The sequence below is a fragment of the Littorina saxatilis genome, linkage group LG2 (genome assembly GCF_037325665.1).
Source record: "Littorina saxatilis isolate snail1 linkage group LG2, US_GU_Lsax_2.0, whole genome shotgun sequence".
Taxonomy (NCBI): domain Eukaryota; kingdom Metazoa; phylum Mollusca; class Gastropoda; order Littorinimorpha; family Littorinidae; genus Littorina; species Littorina saxatilis.
In genome coordinates this window covers 80,709,595-80,731,316 of record NC_090246.1, presented here as the reverse complement: position 1 = coordinate 80,731,316, position 21,722 = coordinate 80,709,595, and the positions used below count along the sequence as shown (strand labels likewise).

The 21,722-nt window shown below is 43.3% G+C and overlaps 2 protein-coding genes across 2 annotated transcripts in view; both read right to left on the bottom strand.

The window, feature by feature from the left end:
* Positions 1–697: 697 nt before the first annotated feature.
* LOC138959860 (uncharacterized) lies at positions 698–9,311 on the bottom strand. The gene is made up of 5 exons (XM_070331508.1): positions 9,155–9,311; positions 6,731–6,860; positions 3,080–3,196; positions 1,639–1,767; positions 698–1,378 (listed from the first exon to the last, which is right to left on the bottom strand). Exons 2-5 carry the CDS (start codon positions 6,837–6,839, stop codon positions 1,173–1,175), a joined length of 561 nt encoding a protein of 186 aa, XP_070187609.1. The 5' UTR covers positions 6,840–6,860; positions 9,155–9,311; the 3' UTR covers positions 698–1,172.
* Positions 9,312–13,141: 3,830 nt separating this feature from the next.
* The window catches only part of LOC138959859 (uncharacterized), a 16,833-nt gene continuing 8,252 nt past the window's right edge, over positions 13,142–21,722 (bottom strand). Inside the window, exons 8-19 of the mRNA XM_070331507.1 lie at positions 21,338–21,643; positions 19,624–20,450; positions 19,214–19,291; positions 18,600–18,716; positions 17,715–17,856; positions 17,018–17,150; positions 16,460–16,584; positions 16,076–16,165; positions 15,358–15,611; positions 14,783–15,011; positions 13,891–14,005; positions 13,142–13,501 (exon numbers count right to left, since the gene is read on the bottom strand). Coding sequence (XP_070187608.1) covers positions 13,294–13,501; positions 13,891–14,005; positions 14,783–15,011; positions 15,358–15,611; positions 16,076–16,165; positions 16,460–16,584; positions 17,018–17,150; positions 17,715–17,856; positions 18,600–18,716; positions 19,214–19,291; positions 19,624–20,450; positions 21,338–21,643 — 2,624 coding nt within the window. The 3' untranslated portion in view covers positions 13,142–13,293. The remainder of the gene's footprint in view (positions 13,502–13,890; positions 14,006–14,782; positions 15,012–15,357; positions 15,612–16,075; positions 16,166–16,459; positions 16,585–17,017; positions 17,151–17,714; positions 17,857–18,599; positions 18,717–19,213; positions 19,292–19,623; positions 20,451–21,337; positions 21,644–21,722) is intronic.

The following is a 21,722-nucleotide window of genomic DNA, read 5'->3' as shown; positions in this document are numbered from 1 at the left end:
TGATCTCACGAGAACGGCAAAAAAAACGACTCATGTGCACCTCTCCCAAGGCTTTCAATAAACGTTCTGAAGTCTGCTAACGTGTTTGTTCTGACCAATAAACGTTCTGAAGTCTGCTAACGTGTTTGTATTGACCAATAAACGTTCTGAAGTCTGCCAACGTGTTTGCACTGACCAATACACGTTCAGAAGTCTGCCAAAGTGTTTGTACTGGCAAATAAACGTTCAGAAGTCTGCCAAAAGTCGTCGTACTGACCAAAAACCGTTCAGAAGTCTGCCAACGTGTTTGCACTGACCAATAAACGTTCAGAAGTCTGCCAAAAGTCGTTCATGCGAAGAACAGTTTAGTGCGCAAACCGTAAATAACATAAGTGCAGTGACATATGAACGCAAGAGTTTACTTTCAATGGTTTTCAGACCCTCTAAAGTTCCACGGAGAGACTCAAGTGACACGCTTCACATTAAAATTGGGGTTCCCCGGACCCGCTAGGTGGAGCGTCCGTGGGGTCCCTGAAACGTTTCGTCTTCTTGCTTGCTTTTCTGTCTTGCTTGATTAAACTGACTTAAAAAGGATTTGCGACAAACTAAACGAAATGTATTTTTGTAATAAAATCGTTTGATTGCTTGCTTGCTTACTTGCTTGTACCATCCGAGTCATGTGAATCTTTCTTTGCATTCTTTCAACAAACGAGGTTGGTTTCTTTTCCCGTTAATCTTTTATTTGGACTAAATAAGCCGACAATGGACAAACGAGTATAACATTTGTGACTACCGTTGAAGTCTGTATACGGCGATCAGAGAGAGAGAGAGAGAGAGAGAGAGAGAGAGAGAGAGAGAGAGAGAGAGAGAGAGAGAGAGAGACTAACAGGCAGACAAAGAGACAGGCAGCGAGTTTGTTTGCTTTTTTGTTTATTGTTGTATCTTGTCTCGAGAACCAAAGAGGTCAAGCGAGGGCGAATCAGCATCGATCGTATTCTCCATTTTTAGAGAGAGAGAGAGAGAGAGAGAGAGAGAGAGAGAGAGAGAGAGAGAGAGAGAGAGTTAGACAGACAGCTCGAGGGAGTGAGACAGAGACACGATTTGCAAAGCAGCATCTATAACAAACAAAAATTAACAAACAAAAAAAGACAGAGATGCAGGTATCGAGCACAGTCAGCTTCGTGCGCTTGGCTTTACTCTGAGGTTTCCTGAGCATTGCGAGAGCTGAAGGACACGGAATAATGGGAGGAGGAGTACGGGGCGGCTGTGTAGCTGTTACAAGTGTACTCGATGCGATCTCCCAACACCCGGCACGAGCAGTTTCTGCTCACGCGGCCCCGCATGTTGTAAATAAACTTCTCGCCTGGAGATCTGCACTGTCCGTAGTAGTCCTCGCACACTGTTTCACAAAATGAAAATCAGCACGTGAAAATGAAGTGTTCTTGACAGTGCTAGCGTATAGCGTTAAGTGTGTGTGTGTGTGTTTGTGTGTGTGTGTGTGTGTGGTTGTGCGTGTGTGCGGGCGTGTTTGTGTGCGTGCGTGTGTGGAAGTAGCCTGTGTTCGCGTGTCTGTCTGTCTACCTGTGCCTGTCTGTCTGTGACTTTTTCGCGCTGAATCAAGCAGCTTGACTGCCCGGTGGCAATCCGGGGAATACTTACACTGTGTGCCGACTGGGGTCACGGAGTAGTACTTGCCCTGTCCCATAACGGAAGCATCACACCTGTAGGGGCGACACCTGTAGTTCTTGGTATGGCCCACCGGGAAGCACTCCCCGTCCAAATCGCACCCTGCAAGACACAACACAACGCCAACCTTATCCATAGAGTCCATGTCGCACCCTGCAAGACACAACACAACGCCAACCTCAGTTAAGCAACTCACACACTGTGGATAGAGTCCATGTCGCACGCACCCTGCAAGACACGACACAACGCCAACCTCAGTTAAGCGACTCACACACTGTGGATAGAGTCCATGTTGCACCCTGCAAGACACAACACAACGCCAACCTCAGTTAAGCAACTCACACACTGTGGATATAGTCCATGTCGCACGCACCCTGCAAGACACGACACAACGCTAACCTCAGGCAAGCGACTCACACACTGTGGATAGAGTCCATGTCGCACCCTGCAAGACACAACACAACGCCAACCTCAGTTAAGCAACTCACACACTGTGGATATAGTCCATGTCGTACCCTGCAAGACACGACACAACGCTAACCTCTGTCAAGCAACTCACACACTGTGGATAGAGTCCATGTCGCACCCTGCAAGACACAACACAACGCCAACCTTATCCATAGAGTCCATGTCGCACCATGCAAGACACAACGCTAACCTCAGGCAAGCGACTCACACACTGTGGATAGAGTCCATATCACACCCCGCAAGACACAACAAAACGCCAACCTCAGGCAAGCCACTCACACGCTGTGGGTAGAGTCCATACCGCACCCTGCATGACACAACACAATACAACCTCAGTCAAGCGACTCACACACTGTGGATAGAGTCCTAAATACACCAACACTAACACCCACCAGTGGTGTTCCCAGCTTCAGGGGACAAAAGTTCATTCGGATATGGATGAACCATATGTTGTATTGGTCCAAACGTCCTGGCTTTGTCCGCTCGGGAGAAAATTGATGGTTAGACGACCTCCTATATGTCTAAACTATCGGAGGTTCGACCGGCCAGGGATTCAACCAATACTTGAGACCAAAAAAAAGCATTATATTTTCTATTCAAAATTTCAGTTTGTCTTCGTAATTGTTTTACTGATAAACAGAAAGATCGCTATAACATTTAGCAGGTCACATAAAATCAGTCATGGTTGGGCAAAGCAGTTACATGGTGCACCACAATGGTAACAAACTCATTTTACAACCAAAAAACAAGAAAGGTAGGTTGTTGGAACGTTTGTTATTGACAAAACAATACATCCACAGATAGTTCGAGCCAACGGTCTTTTATGTGAACAGACAAACAAATATTCACACAAAACTTATTTTATGTCTTTTAAGGGAATAGACAAACAAATATTCACACAAAACTCATTTTACAACGTTCTACGTCATAGACTTTGCTGCCTCACCTTCTTCGTAGAAGTCGTAGCCGCCGTTCAAACACCGGTACTTGATGCACCTGCTTGACGGCAGGCTGAAGATTTCCCCGGGCTGGTACACACGGCCGTTCACGGTGCACGATGAGGCTGTTAGTACGATAAAAGATGAAGACTTAGTCACTGGAATGACCAGCACATCACCAAAGCCCTCTCTTATCGACACAAAATATTGTACAGATAGACCCTATTGTACCGAGAGACACTCCCATCCCGAAAGATCATCTTTTGGGGGATATGCCCTCTTGTACTGAATCACTCTCACACCCAAAGATCCTCTTGTACAGATAAGCCCTCTTGTACTGAAAGACACTCCCTTACCAAAAGAAACTCGTGTACTGATAAACCCTCTTGTACTGAAAGACACTGACTCCCATACAAAAGATCCTCTTGTACAGATAAGCCCTCTTGTACTGAATCACTCCCATACCAAAATACACTCGTGTACTGATAAACCCTCTTGTACTGAAAGACACTGACTCCCATACCAAAAGATCCTCTTGTACAGATAGACACTCCCTTACCAAAAGACACTCGTGCGCTGATAAACCCTCTTGTAATGAAAGACGCTCCCATACAAAAGATCCTCTTATACAGATAAATCCTCTTGTACTGAAAGACACTCCCATACAAAAGACACTCGTGCGCTGATAAGCACTCTTGTACTGAAAGACACTCCCTTACCAAAAGAAACTCGTGTACTGATAAACCCTCTTGTACTGAAAGACACTGACTCCCATACAAAAGATCCTCTTGTACAGATAAACCCTCTTGTACTGAAAGACACTCCCATACAAAAGATCCTCTTATACAAATAAACCCTCTTGTACTGAAAGACACTCCCATACAAAAGATCCTCTTATACAAATAAACCCTCTTGTACTGAAAGACACTCCCATACAAAAGATCCTCTTATACAGATAAACCCTCTTGTACTGAAAGACACTCCCATGCCAAAAGATCCTCTTATACAGATAAACCCTCTTGCAATGAAAGACACTCCCATGCCAAAAGATCATCTTATACAAATAAACCCTCTTGTACTGAAAGACACTCCCATACAAAAGATCCTCTTATACAGATAAACCCTCTTGTAGTGAAAGACGCTCCCATACAAAAGATCCTCTTATACAGATAAACCCTCTTGTAGTGAAAGACGCTCCCATACAAAAGATCCTCTTATACAAATAAACCCTCACGAAACGAAAGACACGAGTAGCGACACACTTGTGCATAAAGAAATACACGAGTAACGACAGACTTGTTCATAATGAAAAACACGAGTAGCGACAGACCCTCTTACATCCAGCGAACGTTTCATGTTGAGAGCAGTTCACTCGGTCAACCTATCTCTACTTCAGCTTGGAAAATAAAAATCTATCGATTGTATTCTTAATTAAAATTTCGCCATAAAATAAAATTTCTAATTCAGACACGAACGTTTCATGTTGAGAGCAGTTCACTCGGTCAACCTATCTCTACTTCAGCTTGGAAAATAAAAATCTATCGATTGTATTCTTAATTAAAATTTCGCCATAAAATAAAATTTCTAATTCAGACACGATGTTTTAATTTTTTTTTATATAAATGTATTTTGCTGTTATTATTATTAAATGAATCCCAAAATAAATGGATATGTATTTGCTTTGAAAACCGTTTAATACATTTTAGGTTTACGACCCGTTTCGGTTGACGTGTTTCCGTTAGCGAGGCTTTACAAGTCTATGAGCGTCTCCAAAAGAAAAAAAAAGGTATACAATACTTATGAAGAAATAATTGAAATAATGATTTTAAACTCGAAGATCGATTATTTGTTTCTGTCTTTGATATTTAAGTTGTATGCATCATGTAATGGGGTGCGTGGCCGAGTGGTAACGCACTTGCGCTCTGAAGCGAGAGGTTGCGAGTTCGACCCTGGGTCAGGGCGTTAGCAATTTTCTCCCCCCTTTCCTAACCTAGGTGGTGGGTTCAAGTGCTAGTCTTTCGGATGAGACGAAAAACCGAGGTCCCTTCGTGTACACTACATTGGGGTGTGCACGTTAAAGATCCCACGATTGACAAAAGGGTCTTTCCTGGCAAAATTGTATAGGCATAGATAAAAATGTCCACCAAAATACCCGTGTGACTTGGAATAATAGGCCGTGAAAAGCAGGATATGCGCCGAAATGGCTGCGATCTGCTGGTCGATGTGAATGCGTGATGTATTGTGTAAAAATAATTCCATCTCACACGGCACAAATAAATCCCTGCGCCTTGGTATGTGCGCGATATAAAATGCATAAAATAAAAATTTAAAAAAAACTTAAATCCCTGCGCTTAGAACTGTACCCACGGAATACGCGCGATATAAGCCTCATATTGATTGATTGATGTAATGAATAAGCGCTTAACGCCCTATTTTTTATGTATCTCCTAACAGATCCTTCAATTTACATTAAAAAATCTTTTAAACATATCATGTCACTTTATACGTTTTGTCATTTTAAGATTGAAAGAGTGTTTTCTGTCAAAATGGTGGGGGCAGGGGTATTAGAAGCAGCACAGTCAGCATTTAGCGCGTAACGGGCTATTCATAGTTGACCGTTTTACAAGGAATGCTTTACTTTGGATGTAACAATGTTTTAGACACTAGTGATCATTTTCACGCGTTTAATTTTATGTTTGTTTGTGTTTGATGCTCAAAATTTAGTTTTTAATTTATGTTTGTCATTACTTACCTTGGCACTCGTTGAACTTTCAGAAAACTCACGTTTAAAAATGTTTTGTCACTTTTACTTTTTTTTCTCAGCTGTAAACTCAACCCTTGAGGCTGACCCAAACTGCTCACTTTCGATGGTTTACTGTCAGACCTACAGATTGACTGAATGTTTGGATATAGCTTTCAGAGACTTGTTCTTCCTTTGTATATTTGTTTCTTCTTCGGACATACTTGTGTGCCAGGTAGAGACAGTCGTTTGGTTTTGATTAACCGCCAGAATGCCGAAATAACAACACACAGACGCTGAACGTCATCTGGCATTTCTGACCCCGGCCACCTCCCCCCCCCCCCTCCCCCCCCTCCCCCCCCTCCCCCCCCCCCCCTCTTACTACTCTGCAATACACAAGTGAGTTCCTGATCACAATATGCATTAACTTTGTGCGAGTGTCTTATGTGCACTTTTTACAATTGAAAAAATCCCCTCAAATATTGGCGCTCCAAGTCTTCTTCTTCTTCTTCTTTTTCCCTTAAGCTAGCTACTAGCTAGCTGCCCTTTCCCCACCTCCTGTATCACCAACCCCTTCCCATTTTCTGCTTGTTTGTGTATCTGTTTTGTCTTTTGTTTTGTTTTTCGTTTCCTGAAATGAGCTAATGTACTTATTCCGCCATCATGCTAACCTTTGTTTTGTAATTATTATGATTGCTTAAAATAAGCATTATATGCTTGAGTATGTAATCATCCATGCATTGTTCTTGACGTCATGATTAAAATTGAATAAAGTTTTGTTTAAACCAAGTGAGCTACTAGTAAAGTTACTTTTTCAGCCGTGCAGTAACATTTCTACCGTGTAATAAAATCAGATTTAAAACACAAGTCAGACAATTTTTGTTAAAGGCCCATCATAAAAACCAGATTGAGTACTTACAAGCTCGTTTGGCGGCTGCATCTTTTTCTTCTTCAACGAGAGGGGCGGGTGACGTCACCACCATCCCGATGACGACAGCAGGAATGATGTAAGTAATCAGAGACCTCATGGTGGTAATTCTTTTCTCTCTCTAGATCAAATGTACATACACAAAAATAACCAAATAGATAGGTGGGCACAAAAAAAAAATTATTATTACAAAAAAATCTAAGGCGAGGTGCGGTAGTAAAATGCAAGTTTATTTGGTCTATCCGGGCATTTTTGTATCTTTGGACATTTGATAGTTTTCCGCGTTAATAAATGTTTCACTTGAAGGAAAAAAGCTACCAGGTAGTAATGATTTGCAAATTACTGCCAACAGTCAGCCAATGTAGTCTCAAACGCGTGTTTGTTGGTTTGCGTGTTATTGGTGGGGTGTTTTGGTTTTTTGTCAACTCTGTATTCGTTTTTCTCCAAGAATGTTGCTTCCAACTGAGTGACAAGGGGAAACATGAAATTAATGTAATTTCTTTACATTGTAATTACATGGGATCAAAATACATTTATTTTAATGTTTCAAGGATTCCAACAGAACGTTGTGTATACTACATAGTACGTAATTATTTTTTAAATTGCAACCAAACGAGTACTTGGAGAAATAAGTGCCGTTACGAAATGTACAAGGAGTCGTTCTTTATCTCCATATCTACTTTCAGAACTCTGTGTTACTACTTAATGGGAGAGGGAGGGGGGGGGGGGGGGGTAGAAACAACTGTTTTTACTTCATATTATTATTATTATTATGTAACAGCTAGGTTAGGCCAAAAAAAAAATAGGTCTGTTTACGGTAACATAGGCCAAAAAAATAAAGTCGGTAGGTCGGGATTGTTTTTTTTTTTTTTTTTTTTTTTTTTTTTTCCAAAAAACCATATTTTTACGTTATTTTGCCAAAAAAACAAGATTTTTTTTTTTTTCCCCCCAAATGCCAAAAAAAAGTCTAGGGTCGCGCGAAAAAAATAGGGTCGGTCGGGTTACCGTAAACAGACCTATTTTTTTTTTTGGCCTTAAAAACAAATTAAAATTTATCTCTTTGAAGAAATACTCAAAAATTATTAGCTCGCTTACTCAGACAACTGCCAAGACTCAGCAGAAGGAAACATTGTTCGCTAAAAAATAGTTGTATGTTGTGTGTTTGAGTTTGTGTTACATAAAGATATCAATCCACCAAGCTTGAATTTCTCACTGTTAATGAACAGTCCGTTTATGTTCACCTCCCTCAACAGAAACGGATTCATACATCTAAATTATTCTAGAGCTAGATGCAATATTTACGCAGAAATGTGTACATTTCTTCTGCAGAAAAGATGGGGTTTTTATATTTAGTCAAGTTTTGACTAAATATTTTAACATCGAGGGGGAATCGAAACGAGGGTCGTGGTGTATGTGCGTGTGTGCGTGTGTGCGTGTGTGTGTGTGTCTGTGTGTGTGTGTAGAGCGATTCAGACTAAACTACTGGACCGATCTTTATGAAATTTGACATGAGAGTTCCTGGGTATGAAATCCCCGAACGTTTTTTTCATTTTTTTGATAAATGTCTTTGATGACGTCATATCCGGCTTTTCGTGAAAGTTGAGGCGGCACTGTCACGCCCTCATTTTTCAACCAAATTGGTTGAAATTTTGGTCACGTAATCTTCGACAAAGCCCGGACTTCGGTATTGCATTTCAGCTTGGTGGCTTAAAAATTAATTAATGACTTTGGTCATTAAAAATCTGAAAATTGTAAAAAAAATAAAAATTTATAAAACGATCCAAATTTACGTTTATCTTATTCTCCATTATTTGCTGATTCCAAAAACATATAAATATGTTATATTTGGATTAAAAACAAGCTCTGAAAATTAAATATATAAAAATTATTATCAAAATTAAATTGTCCAAATCAATTTAAAAACACTTTCATCTTATTCCTTGTGGGTTCCTGATTCCAAAAACATATAGATATGATATGTTTGGATTAAAAACACGCTCAGAAAGTTAAAACAAAGAGAGGGACAGAAAAGCGTGCTATCCTTCTTAGCGCAACTACTACCCCGCTCTTCTTGTCAATTTCACTGCCTTTGCCATGAGCGGTGGACTGACGATGCTACGAGTATACGGTCTTGCTGAAAAATGGCATTGCGTTCAGTTTCATTCTGTGAGTTCGACAGCTACTTGACTAAATATTGTATTTTCGCCTTACGCGACTTGTTCTTTTACCGATTGTGCATGCAGGACAGTTCGCAGTGCTCATAGGAATACGTCGCAATTCTGACAAACATAATATATCAGCATATTGTGTTTCTAACATGCGTCGTAATAAATCCTAACTACGGTTTGCTCTGAATTGCACTTATTATTTTCCCAGATTACACAATTTCAATTCAGATCATAAAGCTGAACTCACCTTTTTTCCGAAGTGGCTGGCGTCAGGGAACTGAACCGACTGGAAACACACAGCCTGCGGAGTCCTTTTAACAGCTGGGTGATAACAACATCACACAAGTTCAACCCCTGACGTCCGCAGCTGTCCCGACAAGTACCCGGATGCTGTGCTCACAAAATGAAAGCGGCGTCACTGCGGGGTTCTAGCCAATTATCAGAGGGCTATCATGAGGCACAGTGTGTATCCACGATCAAGGTTGTTCATGCCTTATTGCATGACCCAGTATTACGAATTAATTTGCAATGCGTCTGGTGATAAATAATATTTCCAACTTGCTCGTTTGACACGTTAAGGAATTCAGTTTTCCGAAACGACTTGCATTAAGGACACGCACGAACAAGAACCTAACAGACGACAACGCGAACCTGGCAACTGCCGGACACAAGTCAGACGTACCATCCTCCTCAACAACACCGTCATGCTGACAACTACTCGCAAAACAGAAATAAAACACAACAGCAACCAAGCTCGACTTCGAAATCTCTAGTAAAATTGAACTGTGTATAAGAATATAAATAAATAGTAGTATAGTGCTGTTAATGTAAAGTTATTTATATATGCGCCGTATGATGCTGTGCTGAAAACTAGTACTGTAATTGGTAATTTGTAAATTCTCGCCTTTGTCCATCGAGCGTTGGATTAATTAACTTGTTATGTATTGTCCCGCTGAAAATGATATTACTTAACAGAAATATGGGAACAACAACAACAACAACACACACACACACGCACTCACACACACACGCACATACACGCAAACAAACGCACAAACTACTAGACATAGCAAAGGTGAATGAAATAGCTGTAACGTTAGAGTAACTGAAGAGTGTCCATCATATGAATACATGTCCAGGCTAGGTATTAAGGATAAGCGGAAAGAAGTAGAAAAAATAAAAAATAAAAAGACCCATGAAGAAGGATGCTCCCCGCTCAACAACAACAAAAAAACAAAAAAACCCAAAAAAGAAGGGTTGCAGCAGCCTGCATGCAACTGAGGTCAAAAGAAGTATGTTTGGGATATCAGAAAAAAAAAATAAATAAATAAATAAAACACAACAGCAACCAGTTTAGGTAATTATTTTCTCTTCAGACTTTGACGTGGCCTAACTAGGCCATCCCTCCACCTACACACATGCAGCTAATCTCCAGCCTGGCTACTTTCTGTGCATTATGGGCATTCTGTGCTGAATTAGTTTCCTACGTTGCACCTGTACATTTAATCATACAACTCCCACTCTACACGGGTAGCAGCCAGGCTATTGATTTTGGTTAATTATCGGTAGCTCCGTGTTCAGAGTATAGTGCTTGACTTGTGATCCGCAGGTCACGGGTTCGAATCCGGGCCGGGACGGACACGGGTTATTATATATGTGCAGACTCAGCGACGGATCACCGCTGTGGAACGTAAAAGACCTCGGCCATTCTGCCAGAGGTGCAGGAAGCTGATTACACTTAACCACGCACACACCTGGGTGGCGCCTCCGTCTTGCTCATAGCTTTACATTTATGTTATGTTATGTTATATCAAGTCTTATATCGCGCGCGTATCTCCAGACTCGGACTCAAGGCGCAGGGATCTATTTATGCCGTGTGAGATGGAATTTTTTACACAATACATCACGCATTCACATCGACCAGCAGATCGCAGCCATTTCGGCGCATATCCTACTTTTCACGGCCTATTATTCCAAGTCACACGGGTATTTTGGTGGACATTTTTTTTTATCTATGCCTATACAATTTTGCCAGGAAAGACCCTTTTGTCAATCGTGGGATCTTTAACGTGCACACCCCAATGTAGTGTACACGAAGGGACCTCGGTTTTTCGTCTCATCCGAAAGACTAGCACTAGTCTTGAACCCACCATGCACCTAGGTTAGGAAAGGGGGAAGAAAATTGCTAACGCCCTGACCCAGGGTCGAACTCGCAACTTCTCGCTTCCGAGCGCAAGTGCGTTACCACTCGGCCACCCATTTGGAGGAAGCGACCGGGACTTCCTAACGAATAGAAATGCTAATCTGAATTGAAGCATGCTCTTATCCCACGGTCCGAAGCCGGTTCTGATATGCCAGGGAGATCGTGTTGGTTTCTGATATGCCAGGGAGATCGTGTTGGTTTCTGATATGCCAGGGAGATCGTGTTGGATTCTGATATGCCAGGGAGATCGTGTTGGGTTCTGATATGCCAAGGAGATCGTGTTGGGTTTTGATATGCCAGGGAGATCGTGTTGGGTTCTGATATGCCAGGAAGATCATGTTGGGTTCTGATATGCCAGGGAGATCGTGTTGGGTTCTGATATGCCAGGGAGATCGTGTTGGGTTGCGTGAGAAGGATTGGACCTTTAAACCTGCCACAAAGTCCGCAGATGGCGTGACTATTATTGTTTCTCTGTTCAATCAAATGAAAGTGGTGACACCGCAGGGTTGCTTCCAATTAACAGTATGCTCAAAATGTCAACAACCTTTGGATCATATCCACATCAATTACTGTCTCTGATCTCGAGGAGCAGGGTTAATTCTCTCAAATCATTGACTGGGATTACAGCCCGGCGCAGTAGGTGACTCATGTGAATTTATGTCCATGTAGCCTACATGTTTCAGGAAGGTTACGGCAATCATGTCCCTCAGATTAGGGAGAAAAAAACCCATCTGCAATGACAACATCACGCAACCACTCACGCTCACCAGAGCACACACATGGACCTGGAGAGAGGGGGGAAGTGGGGAGTAGAGAGAGAGAGAGAGAGAGAGAGAGAGAGAGAGAGAGAGAGAGAGAGAGAGAGACAGAGACAGACAGAGACAGACAGAGACAGAGAGAGAGACAGTGGATGAGGAGATAGATAGAAGAAGGGAGGGGAGGGGTAGGAAATACAGACACAGCGAGCCCATGAGATAAAGTGGGGGGAGTGAGAGAGGTGGAGGTGGGTAGCAGAGAGATGGACGAGAGAGACGTGTGCAGTCGTGCTCAAACGATGTAAAAATGATATCATAATGGGTGTTGTGGCTGGTAAATACCGAAATAATTATTTCTGCCTTACCACGACCAGTTCGGGCTTAGCTAGGGAACAAACACAGTTTTTCTAACTGTTTTTAAGCTTCTCGGTACATAAAAACTAGCCAAAATGTGCCTAATTCACCCGCTTCAAATTTCGTTCTGCAATGAGTTTTCGGTTACGTCCCTTATTCCATCGGGTTGGATAGAATCGGAATAGCAATCTCTGCTGGATTAAATTAAAATCGTTGTTGCCCTACCAAAGATACTCACTTTCTACAACATTGAAATCTATGAGATCATAATTATGATTCTATCAAGCTAAATGCCATCGCCAGGTGAACAATCACTGGTGTTTGAGGATCTAATGTCTTTTGGTGTGTGTGTGTGTGTGTGTGTGTGTGTGTGTGTGTGTGTGTGTATGTGTGTGTATGTGTGTGTGTGAATGTGTGTGTGTGTGTGTGTGTGTGTGTGTGTGTGTGTGTGTGTGTGTGTGTGTGTGTGTGTGTGTGTGCGAGTCTGAAAAATATAAACAGCAAAATCAATACATTTCGTTAATCTGCGGGCCTAACAGAACACGAGCCAAAGGAACCTATACAATTAAATAGTGTTTCTTGATTTTAGAGCTAGTCATATATTCAATCAAACGAAAATGTGTGGGCCTTATATTATCTAATTGAGGAGGTGATAACGAATACGATGCAATCATGTTTAAATCTGTAAGTGAAAATTCCATTTTCATCCCAACAAACAAATAAATGAATGTTCAAATTTACGAGCTGTAATGCAATCTCATTGTCTGACATGAGCCAAAAGTTCATTCAATTTCATTATAAAATGAAGTCGCGACAGTGCCACCACAATTATTTTAGAAAATCGGGCTATGACGTCATCAAAGATACATGCCTTCTAGAAACTGTACGATACACAGAATAAGTCGGTACATAACTCGAGTAATTCTTCTTAAAATACTTTATTTCAATGCCAAATGAAACATCAATGTAGCATTGTTCTTTCAATCAAGAAGTGAAAAAACAATCAAAAGCTCTTCGTTCAATGATAAAGAACCGATGGTGCCAACAAAAGCAGGGAAATAATTGTACATGTCCTCATGCTACATTGTTTTTCCTGAGAAGCTTGAGACTGTCCTTGTCATCATCGCAGTGGGCCTTGAGACAGGTGTTGAACCACGTGGAGTAGTCCCCCTTGAGTGACGTCAGCACTTTGCAGGATGCCAGGATCTTCTCACAAGACTTGATAGTCTTTGCTTCATTCTTGCAGTCTTGGAATCCATCCACAAAGGTCTTGCATTCAGCCCTGCGATGGAGATACCAAACAGTGTCGATTGTAGAATAGACATTATGGAAGTGTGTTCGTTTGTGCGTGTGTGTGGGGTGGGGTGTGTGTGTGTGTGTGTGTGTGTGTTTGTACATGCGTTTGTGTGTCTGCGTGTACGTGTGTGTGCGTGCATGCGGGTGGTTTTGTGTGTGTGTGTATGTGTGTATATGTGCGTGTGTGTGTGTGTGTGTGTGCGTGTGTGTGTGCGTGCGTGTGTGTGTATGTGAGTGTGTGTGTGTGTGTGTGTGTATGTGTGTGTGTGTGTGTGTCCAGGCGTGTGCGGGTGGTAGTGTGTCAGTGTGACTGCATGCGTGCGAGTGTGTCCGTTTTTCTCCATTTATGTTTTCACCATTGAAGCTGCTACTCACGTCTGGTCCATGTCCTGATTGTTGAGAACATCGTAGAGAACAACCTGGCTCTTGCCTCTCAGTCCCAGCTCTGTCTTCCTCTCTGACAGCACGTCCACATCGCCGCTTGGGGAATCTGGGCCAGACATTGGCATACACTAGAACATGTCCTTGAACTGAACTAAACTGAACACACTCAATCAAATTATACTAAAAGATGAGCGCCAAAGAATGTAAAATTGAAATAATAGCACTACTATACAAACGTTTCAGATGCTGATGATGGTGATGATGATTGTTCGTCTGTCTGTCTGTCTGTCTGTTTGTCTGTGTCTGTCTGTCTGTCTGTCTGTCTGTCTCTCTCTCTGTCTTTCTGTCTGTCTGTCTGTCTCTCTCTCTCTCTCTCTCTCTCTTTTTTTGTCTGTCTGTCTGTCTGTCTGTCTGTCTGTCTCTCTATCTCTGTCTGTCTGTCTCTCTCTCTCTCTCTCTCTCTCTCTCTCTCTCGCCCTCGCTATATTTATATTACTTTTATTGTACGCCATTCTTTCTCTCTCTCTCTCTCTCTCTCTCTCTCTCTCTCTCTCTCTCTCTCTCTCTCTCTCTCTCTCTCTCTCTCTCTCTCTCTCTCTCTCTCATTGTTTCCCTTCTTGCATGTCTTCTTCCAAACATTTGCTTGGCAGTAACATTATTGTTCTTTCGATTTAAATGCCTAATTGGCCTTGATGGTTACATTATAGTTTATTCGATTTAAATGTCTGATTGGCCTTGACAGTAACATTATAGTTCATTCGATTTACCTCCATTCGCTCCTCCGGCATAGTGACATGTTCTCACTCTCCAGGCCAACAAAATGCACACACTGCATCCCCCACATTTTCACCTAATGTATAACCATCACACGAGCAACACGTACGACACAGAGAGGCCGGGTAAGACTCCGATCTTTTCAGGTCCTTGCAGCTGATTGAAAACGCTTTCCTGGGATCGCCGAGTCTGATGTTGACCCGGAAGGTGTCGCCGCTGTCGCTGACCGTCGTGCTCCGACCCTTCCTGTCCATCGCTACGAGGTCACTGGTGTAGTTGGCTCCGCGAAGCGTTGTCCAGGGAGAAGTCGGAGTCTGGGTGGATGGCCCATCAAGACACTGGAGGGATATGAAATACACTTTTTTTAATTTTTTTTTTAAGAGTCTCTTGCTTCGATGCGTTATAGTTGTCACAGCTTTCTTTCTACCCGTGTAAAGGAGTCTGTACAATACCAATTATCTATCCAGTATTATACACGGGGGACACCAAATCTCCACAGCCTGCTGGCTACTTGAAGTGCGGACTGGCGATGTTTTGCGGACAAAATTGCGAGAGAGAAAACACACCAAAAAGCGCGCAACAAATAATAAAAAATAAAAAACTATTGTATACCAGTCGTCGCTTTTAGACCATCCCATCAACTTTTTATCTCCAAAGAGGACTTTCTGCTCACGTGTCACTCACCTTTTCAAGCTCACTAGTGGTCATCTCGCCCTCCCAAGTAACCATGGAGTCCTCCTTGGAGGTGACCTTGACCTTGAAGTAGCTTGGGTAGTACTTGAACTTGCTGTCCAGGGCGTTGCGAGCTGTGACCGTGACGTCATACTGACCACAGGTCAGGTCAGCCAGCTTGTAGTTACAGGGCTGCTTGACGGGGAACTTCTCTTTGCTGAACATGGTCACTGTGCCTTGGCGAGTCAAGCTGCACACCACTGGCTCTACACATACAGCAAGGACATATTAACGTATTGGATTCGAAAAAAGTAGTTTCGATTCGATGCCAGTATAAGCGTAAACCTTGTTGTCGATTGTAGATTCTCATCGTGTGTTGTACACATTAATTGTTAAATAAACCACGATTTAAACCAATTGGGACCAATGAGAATGTTTCATTACCATATTGCAGTCCAGCTATGCTAGTTATTGACAACTACATGTCGATACCATAGTTAATCTTTCTGAATGTGCAAGGGCTGTAGCCACCAAAAGCGTTATAACTGTACTAATTAACTATCACTGATCATCTTACCGAATGTGCAAGAGCTATAGCCGTCAAAAGCGTTAGAAATGTGCTACATGTATTAACTAGCAGTGATCATCTAACCAAATGTGCAACGTGCTCACTCAGGCCACCAAAAAGGGTTGTTAGAACTGTGCTATTAATTATCGCTGATCATCATACCGAATGTGCAAGGGCTAAGGCCACCGAAAGCGTTGGAACTGAAGGCAAGGAAATTCAGAAGCTTCTCCTTCAGCTGTCGGGATTCCAGTCCTGCAAATAAAATAAACGTACATTGTGATAAATGACATGTAACTATTTTCATGTTGATCACACTTTTATTGTTTTTCAGTTTTTTCCAGACGTTATTTTTTTTCCAGGCTAAGAATAAAAAGAGTCCTCTTAATTTATGAGGACATCCAATTGAATGAAATTGATCAATGTACTATACGTCGAGAATTCAAAATGGCCGACGCTGATTTTTACAAGCGTATCGTTTTGCCACTTCTAGTTCTGTGCACCGCTGAAAAGCACTTGTATGATTTTGTAAATGGTTGTCCTACACACCCAGGAAGTAGACCCGTACAGTCAAGCATTGGACGTTCTGTGTGGCGGGGTGGTCAGGCACGTCGACCACAATGTTGTAGCTTTCCGTCTGCAGCGTCGTGGACAACAACTGGGCCAGGGCTTGCCTGATTCACCAACAACACAACAAGACTCGAAACTCAGAGACTTTACTTTGCAATGCCTTGTTGTATTTAACACAGACAATTTTAGCCTGTTATTGAGATTGGGCACGACCGATAAAGGCTTATTTACTCAATGTGTGGATTCCAAGAAGTTTATTTAGATAGCTTGCTTGAAGTTAACTCCAAAGAAACAACAAGAACAAGAACAACAAACAACAATAAAATAAAATAACCAAACAAAACAATAAAACATGTAAAAAAAATTCCCAACAAAATCGTTACAAGACGGGATTAAAGGGGAGTTTGTTTTACACTGTAGTTGTGTGACTGGGACACGAGCAAAAATTAAAAAAAACAAAAACAATTTAAACAAAAAGAAAGGCAAACAAAAAATCCGATGTCATAAACAAAACATACTACAATACCCAAGACTTACCTGTCGATCTGTGCGGGAGCCTGCACGTGCACATCGTGGAAGACGGCGGTGTCCAGTCCGGGCATGATGTCGGCACACGCGATGCGGGGCCCCCCAGAGTTGGCCGCGTGGACCACGATTGACCTGCCCACCACTGGTTGACCATAGGATCAAAAATATAATAAACTGTGCACAAACATGTATTGCACCCCTTTTCGTGTCCAAACGAAAACATTCATCCCCGTGTATTTCAAATCAAACTTGCTATGCTATTCAAGGCACTAAACGTGGCTGCCTGGCACACTTTTGGGATGAAGGTTTCTTTTTACAGAGATCACAGTTTATATCAGTGTGGTATGATGGTGAATGCTCGAGACCGGCTTCATTTAATGTGAAGTTATATGAAAGTGAAGGGGATTCAATACTGTGAATCTACTGACAGTTCCCCAACAAAGTGCCGAGAACTTAACACAGAAGTGGTACACACACAGGCACACACAGACACACAGACACACACATACACAGGGACACCACACACACACACACACACACACACACACACACACACACACACACAAACACACACACAAACACACACACGAACACACACACATGCACAACACACACACACAAACACACACACACACACACACATGCCCAACACACACACACACACACACACACACACACACACGCGCGCGCGCGCACACACACACACCTGTAAAAAGTCCGATCAAAGGCAGGTCAACGTCAGAAGCGATCATGACCCCGCTGCCAAGGTCATACTGCCCCAGCTTTCTAGCCTGGTCCCCCAGCTCACAACGCAGCGGGTTGGACATGCTGCACTCGTCGTAGTTTTGCTTTGCACACAGCGAGTGAAAACATTTCCATTACAAGTGACTATTTTATTATATTGCCTTAAGTATATATTGTTTCAAAAACAAGTTTGGGTTGGCTCCAGTTCAGGAAAAATGTAGAATTGCTTGTTAATGGTATATATAGGCACTCTGACAAAACGATGGTTCTATTTTCTGAAAGTATGGACAACTGGCTAACCTTGACGTAACATTTTTCTCCCAGAAAGTATCTTCTCCTGATGATCAACAAAAACAGGCAACGCCTGAGATATCTGACATATGACGACTAAAAAATCCGCGTTAAATATTAAGTTAATCCGCCACAAAAAAAACACCGGAATGCGTGTTCCCTTGACACTTACAAGCAAATCCTCATGTTACCACAAAACAAAAACCTACTGATATGCAGACCGAGCTATGTTACTGCCGTGTATTGCGGAAACATTAACACAGGTTGAAACACTAACTGTCTGTCTGTCTGTAAAAAATTCCATTTCAAACGGCAGAAATTAATATGTAAGCGCCTAGGGCTATATCTAGATTAGGCGCATAAAAATGATAATAATAATAATAATAATAATAACACAGGTTGAAACACTAACACAGGTTGAAACACTAACACAGGTGGAAACACTAACAACTAACACAGGTGGAAACACTAATTAACACAGGTGGAAACACTAATTAACATAGGTGGACACACTAACACAGGTGTACAGGAGGGAGAGCGTGACGTGTCCACTGACCTGCACGTTGACCATGTATGGATTGTAGTGACCACCAGTACTGACGCACCGTCCTGTGCTCGCTGTGGCGTCATCACCCACACGGCTGACGTGCACATGCCAGTTGTGACCCGTTGTCTGATGACGTCATCGAGATTGCTCGTTAGATGTTTGGGTTGGAAGAGGGGAGGGGGTGGTTACGTGCGTGTGTGTGTGTGTGTGTGTGTGTGTGTGTGTGTGTGTGTTGTGTGTGTATGTGTGTCTGTGTGTGTCTGTGTGCCTGTGTGTGTGTGTGTGTGTGTGTGTGTGTGTGTGTGTGTGTGTGTGTGTGTGTGTGTAAAATTCACATGTTCATGCTTAAATGCCTGTTTACAAGAGGGATACAACCTGACATTGACTGACTCGTCATAGGGGGCTGACGTATGTGCGCGCCTGTTGGTTTGACTGTGCATGCGTGTGCAATCAGCTGAATCTTCTGATGTACAAATACAAGTCCCCAAGAGTTATGTTTATTCGCGTACGCAGTTGTCTGTTGTATGCCTGCAACTATTGTGTTTTCCTGCGTACAACAAAGCCTCAGAGAGAAGGAAAGCCGAGGTAGCCCAGCAGGGTACTAGGAATCTTTAACTTCTTACCTGTGGATCTTCGGCGTTTCTGAGGTTAACGAGAACAGTGGTATGGGTGGTCGTTCCGTCCCGATAGAGAAATTGTCTCTGAAAGACAAAAATCAATTGTTTTGCTGGAACTATTTATTTGAAATGGGGTTCACGTTTTATAAAACAAACTTGAGTCACCTGTGGCAGATAAAGCAAGATCAAGAAGAGTCTTCGTGTTGTAAATGAGTACTAGCCAAACAATGCCCATAAACGTCGGCAACTAAGTATTTATTGTCGCGAGTATGTTAATCAATTTTCTAAACAACAACAAAATAAAAGTAAGCCTGTATATAACACTTTCGGACATCTACACGACAATCACTTCCACTAACACCATATCCCCCGACCCCTCCCCACCCACACCACCCCTGCACCACTAACCAACTCACCAAAGTGATTTCCCCAACGACGTCTCCAGTAAACTTGGCCACGGCCGACAGATACATCCCTCCAGCCATGCCCCTGTCAAAGAGGTCACCGCACACAACACGCGCGCTGTTCCGCAGCGTCAGGGCCCGTCCGGCCACACTCAGCGGCCCCATCAGGTCAAGGGTAGGGTCCACAAGGGTCAGCTGGCCGGGAGAACTACCGGACACTCGGCCAAACTTACCGGACAGGTCACCCACAGGGTACTGGTCCTTGGTCCCGTTAGCGGGAGTGGTGTCCGAGACGCCGAACGGGTTGAAGATGCCGCCAAGGTTGCTGCATCGTTCTCCAGGCTCGTTACTGACCGGTAGCGTGGAGAGACTGTAGTCCACCTCGCCGTCTCCCAGCGGGTTGAGGTTGAGCTGGACCTTGGTGGGTTCCTCCACGATCCACGTGTTCTGGGTGAAGGTGGCGACCCCCCACTGCATGAAGTCGGCCTGTCTGGGCCACAGCTTGTAGATGACAGCACACGCCAGGCGCACGTGACTCCCACCAGGGCCTGTCAGCACCACGGACTTGCCGATCACGGATTGAGGGCCCTGGAGAGTGAGGTCTTGGTCCACGAAGAATGCCCTGGATGGAGCTCCCTCCATTGCGCGGACGGACATAGCTCCGTGCTTGTCAGAAAGGCTCCCGACTTTGCAGCGCCTCGGGCTGGTCGGTCCGCACTGGGTGGAGTCGCTGACGAAGAAAGGGTCGAAGACAGCGCCGGCAGACAGGCACCTTGCGTTAACGTCCGCATTCAGGTCGTCAGACGAGGCTGGGGTTTGGTGCAGGGACAGAAAATGACCTGGAAAACCGAGACAAGGAAAGATCGTCATGTGAGGCTAGAGTTTGGTGCACGGACAAAGAATGACCTGGAAAACCGAGACAAGGAAAGATCGTCATGTGAGGCTAGAGTTTGGTGCACGGACAAAGAATGACCTGGAAAACCGAGACAAGGAAAGATCGTCATGTGAGGCTAGAGTTTGGTGCAGGGACAGAGAATGACCTGGAAAACCGAGACAAGGAAAGATCGTCATGTGAGGCTGGAGTTTGGTGCACGGACAGAGAATGACCTGAAAAACCGAGACAAGGAAAGATCGTCATGTGAGGCTGGAGTTTGGTGCACGGGCCTGGAAAGCCGAGACAACACTATCAAAACTATTTTGTGCAGAAGAGAAACTATTGTTCTTTATCTTGCCACAACTGATAAATAAATAATTTAAAATGGTTTGCAAATTGGAACGACTTAGTTCCTGCATTTTTCCCAGACAATTCTGAAAATGCTAACAGGAAAATGTTTAAGCGGTCAATCCTTCCAGTTGTGGCTTTACATACATGTATTTGACAAGTCTCGTTATTTCAAACAATTGTTTTTATCGCACTGTCGAGCCCCACATACAGCTTGAAAGTCAGCACAAGAATGTTCGGACATAACAATGACAAGATGTGCTAGTGTTCTTGACGGTTACATACCAGAACAATCACCAATGGCTTCTGTGACATATGGCGAATTACATTGTTCTTCTTGTTTTCTCAGCACAAGGTCCCTTCAACCTTCCACACACAAAACATAATGATGTTTACCTGTAGTGATGTTTACACACAATCACCGGTGTTTACCTGTAGTGATGTTAACACACAATCACCGGTGTTTACCCGTAGAGACGTTAACACACAATCACCGGTGTTTACCGGTAGTGATGTTGGTGCTGCCGTCAGCATAGTCCAGCATAACGTACACAGACGTGTCGCCGTCATCCCCCACCCGCTGACGTAACAGCACGTGACCTATGACCGGGTACTTGAAGGTCGCCAGGGCGTAGGTGAAAGTCGCAGTGTCATGAAGGGTGGAACACATCCATCTGTCGTGACCGTGATGAGTCATATCGCCTGAGGACGTCTGATCATCGTGACCCATTGACCTGTTGGGGTCATGGCTGTCTGTTGCGTCGTGACTGTGACCACTGTGACCTTGACCTTGGTCCATGGCGGTTTGACCTGGCATAAAACTGTTGGGTAATTTGTTGTTGTAAATCAATCAATGAGTCTTATATCGCGCATATTCCGTGGGTACAGT